The sequence below is a fragment of the Pholis gunnellus genome (assembly GCF_910591455.1).
Source record: "Pholis gunnellus genome assembly, chromosome: 9".
Classification (NCBI taxonomy): domain Eukaryota; kingdom Metazoa; phylum Chordata; class Actinopteri; order Perciformes; family Pholidae; genus Pholis; species Pholis gunnellus.
In genome coordinates this window covers 26,988,203-26,995,702 of record NC_136535.1, presented here as the reverse complement: position 1 = coordinate 26,995,702, position 7,500 = coordinate 26,988,203, and the positions used below count along the sequence as shown (strand labels likewise).

The 7,500-nt window shown below is 48.8% G+C and overlaps 1 protein-coding gene across 1 annotated transcript in view; it reads right to left on the bottom strand.

Moving 5' to 3' along the window:
* Window positions 1-7,500, bottom strand: part of ece2b (endothelin converting enzyme 2b) — a gene marked incomplete at its 5' end in the record, with an annotated part of 11,536 nt that overhangs the window by 691 nt on the left and 3,345 nt on the right. The window contains 15 exons of the mRNA XM_079166964.1: window positions 592-687; window positions 830-1,020; window positions 1,595-1,662; window positions 2,703-2,813; window positions 2,964-3,067; window positions 3,148-3,225; window positions 3,361-3,459; window positions 3,558-3,668; window positions 4,434-4,548; window positions 4,627-4,769; window positions 5,226-5,414; window positions 5,502-5,567; window positions 5,898-6,044; window positions 6,941-7,065; window positions 7,184-7,399. Coding sequence (XP_079023090.1) covers window positions 592-687; window positions 830-1,020; window positions 1,595-1,662; window positions 2,703-2,813; window positions 2,964-3,067; window positions 3,148-3,225; window positions 3,361-3,459; window positions 3,558-3,668; window positions 4,434-4,548; window positions 4,627-4,769; window positions 5,226-5,414; window positions 5,502-5,567; window positions 5,898-6,044; window positions 6,941-7,065; window positions 7,184-7,399 — 1,859 coding nt within the window. The remainder of the gene's footprint in view (window positions 1-591; window positions 688-829; window positions 1,021-1,594; window positions 1,663-2,702; window positions 2,814-2,963; window positions 3,068-3,147; window positions 3,226-3,360; window positions 3,460-3,557; window positions 3,669-4,433; window positions 4,549-4,626; window positions 4,770-5,225; window positions 5,415-5,501; window positions 5,568-5,897; window positions 6,045-6,940; window positions 7,066-7,183; window positions 7,400-7,500) is intronic.

Here is a 7,500-nt window from a genome sequence, read left to right as displayed (position 1 = left end):
GGTCGTTAATAGAAACAGAAGGGGCCCCAGGATAGAACCCTGTGGGACACCAGGATAGAACCCTATGGGACACCAGTACAGAACCCTGTGGGACACCAGTACAGAACCCTGTGGGACACCAGGATAGAACCCTATGGGACACCAGGATAGAACCCTGTAGGACAACAGGACAGAACCCTGTGGGACACCAGGACAGAACCCTGTGGGACACCAGGATAGAACCCTGTAGGACACCAGGATAGAACCCTATGGGACACCAGTACAGAACCCTGTGGGACACCAGTACAGAACCCTGTGGGACACCAGGATAGAACCCTGTGGGACACCAGTACAGAACCATGTGGGACACCAGGATAGAACCCTGTGGGACACCAGTACAGAACCCTGTGGGACACCAGGACAGAACCCTGTGGGACACCAGTACAGAACCCTGTGGGACACCAGGACAGAACCCTGTGGGACACCAGTACAGAACCCTGTGGGACACCAGGACAGAACCCTGTGGGACACCAGTACAGAACCCTGTGGGACACCAGGATAGAACCCTGTAGGACACAGTTCTGGTGACTGAGGTGCTTTTGTTTGACTCACCTGAGCGAATCCCAAGAAGAAGAGCTGATCGTTGGTCAGGTTGACGGCAGGAAGCCTCTTCTCCTCACCGTTCTTCTGGACCCACGACCGATAGGCCTGAAGTCAAAAACATTAATTTAGTTGTGATTACGTAAACAAACGTGACCCGGTGTGGTGTGGTCACATGTTACAGTCCAGCTCGGTATGTTTTGGTTGATATGAGTCATGGTTCAGTTGGTTATTCTACGTTCGTACTAACATGGTACGCCGCCTTCAGTCCTCCGTTATCCGCGATGTTTTCCCCGAGTGTCTGCTTCCCGTTGACGTGTTCTCCGTTGACGGTGTAGTGGTTGTACTGGTCCATCATGCACTCGGTTCTCTGACGAAACGCCTCCACCGACGAGTTCTGCCACCACGGCCTCAGGTTTCCTTCTTTATCGTACTCACGACCTGACGGCAGCAGAGAGGAGACTCGTCAATGAACAAGAGGTTCATGTGATGCATTCACTTCTATTTGATATACGATATATATATACTTCAGTTCTGACTAATGGTGAAGAACAAACATCCACATGAAACAAACATGTCGGCCAAAGTTCATTGTTTAAAGTGAAAGAACTCAACAGACGGTGTTCATCTTGATAACAACCCTGAAGACCAAACTGACTCTAGAAACCACAAAGAAGCATCAAAGAAACCAAGAACGACGTCTCAAAGTAAAGAAATCAACTTTCAAACCAGAGTCCAAGAAGTTACTGAAGGTTTCCTACAGTTGTTGTCGCATTATATTTCTCTTTAATTACCGGTCTAATTTCAAATAAAATCAACTCATGAATCTCATAATCACTTTAAAACGTAACCACCACTGACAAAGGCACATTTTAATGTAAATGTATATAAAGTACCATCTGAAAGTATTCTAACAGTTAACATCTTTATCTTTGAACACAAGTCTCATATTTACATCCAAAGTCAGAGGGTAGTGAACACATCGTGTGACAGGAAGTAAACTGAGTAAACTCACCCTGATCATCGAAGGCGTGTGTGAGCTCGTGACCCATCACCACCCCGATCCCTCCGAAGTTCAACGCCCTGAAAACACAAAATATTATATATGATTATTGTTATTATATATATAATATACAAGTATTTATAAGCAGTATACATTATTAGTATTATATACAAGACCCAGACGGGTCCAGAAGCCAGAGACTGACAGCGCCCCCTAAAGGCTGCAGAGCTCATTACTGAAACAATATTCAGTCTACAGGTTCATCCTCTGGAGAGCAGGAACCTTCATCACTATCCAGTCTGTCTCTTGTTAATATGCGTTTGTATAAGAGACAGGTTTCATCTTCATCAGTGGTTTCTAGGTGTAGTGTGTCCTAACACAGTGATTTTCAACAGCTGTGCCGTGAGAGATCGCCAGGTGTGCCGTGAGAGATCGCCAGGTCTGACGTGGGAAAATGTCCAATTTGTTGCAAATGCTTCGCCATTGTTGAGCGTCTGAGCTGCAGCATAGTGTCTGGCTAAGTAGTAATACTCCTCCATGCCAGTGGGGGGCAGTAGGGAGCGCAGTAAGGACGTGTTCATTTAAAACTGCAGCTCAGAAATTTAAATCTGAACTGCTCAGCGATCCGTTTGCAGTTGAAGTGGAGAGAGCTCCTGTGCACATCCACACGGAGCTGATAGACCTCCAGTGTGATGACACTCAAGGCAAAGTGTGACTCTGTGGGCGCTGCACAGTTTACAAGCTTCGTCTCACTGATGCACACCTTCAGTCCACACTGAGGTTTTCCACAGAACCAAACCCCAGATATTAATGACCTGCAGCCAAGAGAAGATGCCAAACCTCTGGCTCTGGTATGTATGCATCCCATAATGTAGCCTAAACATGTGTTCTTTTTGCACTTTGTCCAATATCCCTTCTGTCCTGTTTATTAGATGGTGACTCTATTTGGCCCTCAACGTAGTCCTGTTATTAGTTCCTCTCTGGAGTTTGACAGCGCGGCATATCTGCTGTATTATGATAAAAGGTGTCACTTTGTAACGTTGTTGGTTGTTGGTGTGCCGCGGCTCAGAAAAGGTTGAAAACACGGTCCTAACAGACAGACAGGTGGAGATAAACAGACTTGGGGTGGTCGTGGGCGTAGAAAGGAGCTTGTAGGATCCCAGCAGGGAAGACGATGCCGTTCTTCGTGGGCATGTAGTAGGCGTTCACTGTGGGAGGAGTCATACTCCACCTGTAGACGAGACGAGGAGAAGAGATGAGGAGAGGAGTTAATCTCTGGTTCTACCAGTTTCCTCTTCAGATCTTTTCTCATCTTTAACCACAGTTTCATAAAGCGTGACTGGTTGTGCTGGTGTGTGTTACTGGTCTTCATCATCATTACTGGTCTTTGTTGGGAGTCTTCCTCAGCTGGTCGGCCATCACTCGTGAGGAGAAGTTGTAGAAGTTCAGCATGTTCTGGAAGAAGCTGTCGTCGGACACGTCGTACTGAAACACAGTGAGACAGTGAGACACTCCGTCCTACCGGTCGACAGGTGAATGAGACATGATTGACAGCTGTCACTCACCCCGTCAAACACGTCGTCCAGCTCTTTGGGGTCCAGGATGAATTCTGGGAAACCAATCATGTCGTAGATTGCATCTGCCTAACGGAGACAAACAGAGACAATGAGACCAATCAGCACACTTACCTCCACCTGTCTGTCCACCTGTCTGTCCACCTGTCTGTCCACCTGTCTGTCCACCTGTCTGTCCACCTGTCTGTCCACCTGTCTCTTTACCTTGTCTTTAGCAGCCTGTCTCGTGTGGTCGTCCATCCAGTTGAGTCGGTCCAGAGCTTCTTTAAACGCTGATCGGATCTCGTTAATCATCTCCTCGGCCTGAGGGAAAGAGAGACAGGAGGTCAGACCTGCACCTGATCCTGGACCACCTGGATCTTTTGATCAGTGTTTCCTCAGGTTTCAGGTCTGTGACTTACGATCTCTTTGCTGTGCTTGTCGAAGGTTGCCTTAACAAAGAGCGCTCCCAGAGCAAAGCCCAGGGTGTCGTCAGTGTTCCCGATGCAGGTCTGCCAGCGTGGGGTGCAGGACTGCAACGAACCAAACCAGTTACAGACATTTATTCAAAGTTACAGAAAGTAGCAGACCAGTAAGGACCAAGTACAGACAGCTGGAACCAGTTACCCATAGGTACCCACACCGGCCCAAAACCAGCTGAGAGCTGGGGGCATGCACAGACCAGTTAGAACCTGGTTCATCTCCCCATTAGTACCAGCAGAGGTGGAACCTTCCTGATTTACAAAACCAGTTGGAGCCAGTTGATTGGTAATATAATTGGTAAATAAAACCAATTTCTACTGGCCCATTCATTAGCGTCTCCAGTAGCACCGGTGGGGGCGGAAGATTCCTGGAATCCCCAACCTCAAGAACCAATTACAGCCATTTAGAACCAGTTAGAGCCAGTACAGCTACAGACACAGCAGACCAGAGCACGTTAGAGTTAGTAGCTCACAAGTTAGAACCAATAACAGAAGTAAGGAACCAGTTCCCCTAGTACAGCAGCACAGGCTTAGCTTCCAAAACCAGGTCAGAACCAGCCAAAAAAACCCATTACTGGTTCCTCCAAGTAGAACCCATTAAAACCAGTAAGAAGCATAAATGGATACAGATAAAACAGTTAAAGTTCCTTCAACAGGACTGGGAGGAGGATTACCGACCGTCGTTACTGTAGTATTGGAAGTATTTGTACCTGCTACAGTAAGAAGTAATAACTGGATCAGTAACGGTAGTAGTGTCTGTAGTATTTGTAGCAGTAACAGTAGTAGTACTTGTAGTAGCAGTAGAAATAGAAGTACCTTCTTGGTCCCGTAGAGACTCTCCAGTAGTTTGTCCTGAGCATTCTCAAAGCGTTGATCCAAACTGGCCACACTCTTCTGAACCAGTGTCCACATCATGTAGTTGTTTAGCAGACTAGGAGACAGACAGGTAGATAGGTGAGACACCTGCTGCCGTCCACCGACACACGGCAGCAGGTGATCCCGGACTCACCTGCGGTCCGTCTTGTTGATGAGGTCAGACACCTGCTGCAGGTACTCTCGGGCGTACAGGACCACGGGTTCGGTGTCGTTGAGCTCCAGAGGAGACAGAGAGTAAGACAGGTAGTCCAACCACTCCACGGACGGAGCCAGCAGCTGGAAAACCACAGAAGAAGAATCAAAAGACGTTTTTAGGGTTCAAGCGAGTTCAATTTAAATCTGAAGGTGATCAATAAACGAAGTCACTGTTGGTCCGTTCATGGCGGACTCCGCCTCCAGCTCGCTAGAAGCTCATGAAAACACAGCGATGAGTATTACATCACATCTGTGCTCATAGATCCTGACTCATGAAGGTCTGAGCTGTAGAGGGCGCTCTGCTCCACTCTCACTACGTCTCTGTTGTTTATGTCAACAAACACAAACATAAACATAAACAACAACAAACAACATTTTTACGACGAGGAGAAAAAAAAAGCAGAATCTGCAGCAACGTTTGTTCCTCTGAGGTCTGAGTGCTCCTATGATAAATGTCTAACCTCCTCCCCCCCCCCCCCCCCCCCCCTCCTCCTCCTCCTCCTCCTCCTCCGCCCTCACCTGTAGCCCCGCCCTCACCTGTAGCTCAGAGATGGTGACTTTGTGGTAGATCTTCTCCTCGTCCCTCCGCTGGTCCTGAGGGACGGTGATGTTGGCGAGCGCCGTCTCAAAGTCTAGAATCTGCTGCATCTGGACCTGAGTGGACCCCTTCTCCCCCCCCAGCAGGGTCCCCAGCTCCACCATGTAGTCCAGGTACGCCACCAGCACCTGTGGGCGCATCACATGACGTCATCATGAGTGAGCTCTGTGGTTCAGAGTCCAGACCTCTAAAGTAAACCCGAACAGGGTCCTCACCTTCTCGTTGGCCGTCCTGTTGAGGTAATAGTCTCTGGACGGCAGGAAGAGCCCTGATTGGTCCAACTGGACACAGGAAACCAACAGGTGAGTACACAGAGGTCACCTGTGGACCAATCAGCTGAGCGAACCAAAACCTACAGGTGGTTGTTGTTTATGTCGGTTTACATTCTGAGCAGCTGGTCCACTCAGTCTGGTTCTGGGTCAGTCTGGTTCTGGGTCAGTCTGGTTCTGGTTCAGTCTGGTTCTCGTTAAGTGTGGTTCTAGTTTAGTGTGGTTGTGGTCCAGTCTAGTTCTGGTTTAGTTTGGTTCTGGTTCTGGTTAAATCTGGTTCTGGTCCAGTCTGGTTCTAGGTTAGTGTGGTTCTGGTTCTGATCCAGTCTGGTCCTGGTTTACCTGGATCACGTTGCTGTTGGAGTTCTTAGGATCAGCGTTGACTCCGACACTGAAGAAGGGTTGAGCTCTGTAAGGACCAGAGACCGTCTTCAGAACCTCCATGAAGTTCTCCTTCTCCCACGGACCCGTCATGTTCCAGCCTCCGATCTACAGAACCAACAGAGTCCAGATCAGAGGAGTCCAGGTCAACAATAAATGTTGATAATAAACATGAATAATAAAACAAATACTCAAAACAATAGTAAAGTCACAAATCAACGAGTTCTCTGGATCTCATCAGGACCTTCATCAGGTCCTGATGACCTTCATCAGGTCATCATGACCTTCATCAGGTCATCAGGACCTTCATCAGGTCATCAGGACCTTCATCAGGTCATGATGACCTTCATCAGGTCATGATGACCTTCATCAGGTCATCAGGACCTTCATCAGGTCATCAGGACCTTCATCAGGTCATGATGACCTTCATCAGGTCATCATGACCTTCATCAGGTCATCAGGACCTTCATCAGGTCATCAGGACCTTCATCAGGTCATCAGGACCTTCATCAGGTCATCAGGACCTTCATCAGGTCATCAGGACCTTCATCAGGTCATCAGGACCTTCATCAGGTCATCATGACCTTCATCAGGTCATCAGGACCTTCATCAGGTCATCAGGACCTTCATCAGGTCATCAGGACCTTCATCAGGTCATCAGGACCTTCATCAGGTCATCAGGACCTTCATCAGGTCATCATGACCTTCATCAGGTCATGATGACCTTCATCAGGTCATCATGACCTTCATCAGGTCATCAGGACCTTCATCAGGTCATCAGGACCTTCATCAGGTCATCAGGACCTTCATCAGGTCATCAGGACCTTCAGCTTCACACAAATCTAATATTACCGTAGCTGTGACGTCATGACGACAGCAGTGAAGGCTTGACATGATGTAAACAACGATTCATAGAGTTAAATGAGAGCAGAACTCTTCTTCTTCTGAACACGTCGAACCACAGTGATGCGGTTACCGTGGTGACGAGGTTGAGGAGCGGTTACCTTGGCGATGAGGTCCACCAGAGGCTGAACCCCGAGCTCCTCGATCCTCTGAGTGTTGAGACACGACAGGTAGTACGCCTGAGTCTTCTTCTCCGCCTCACTGCTGCTGTTAAACGTCCCGTTCTCTGGAGGGACAGACAGCTTCATGTTACTGTTACCTGTCTCCCTCCCACCTGTCTCCCTCTCCACCTGTCTCCCTCCCACCTGTCTCCCGCTCTCCCCCTCTCTCCCCCCCCGTCTCACCCAGCAGGTGTTTGAGTAGTGCCTGGTTCTGCTCCCAGATGCTGTTGAACGTGGACCACCTGGACCGTCCGTCGGGCAGCGGGTTCTTCCTCATCCAGCCTCCACAGGCGAACTGGTAGAAGTCGCTGCACGGGTCGGCGCTGCGGTCCATCGCCTCCACCATCTGACTCGCCACCGTGACGCACGCCTCCGACAGGCACAGGCCCCGCCCACTGCCTGCACGGCATTATGGGACATTAAAATAAACTGAAGCTGCAGGAAGTGTTTTAAATGTTACAATAGACTTTAATATAGTGATACAAGAGAAGGAAACAAGG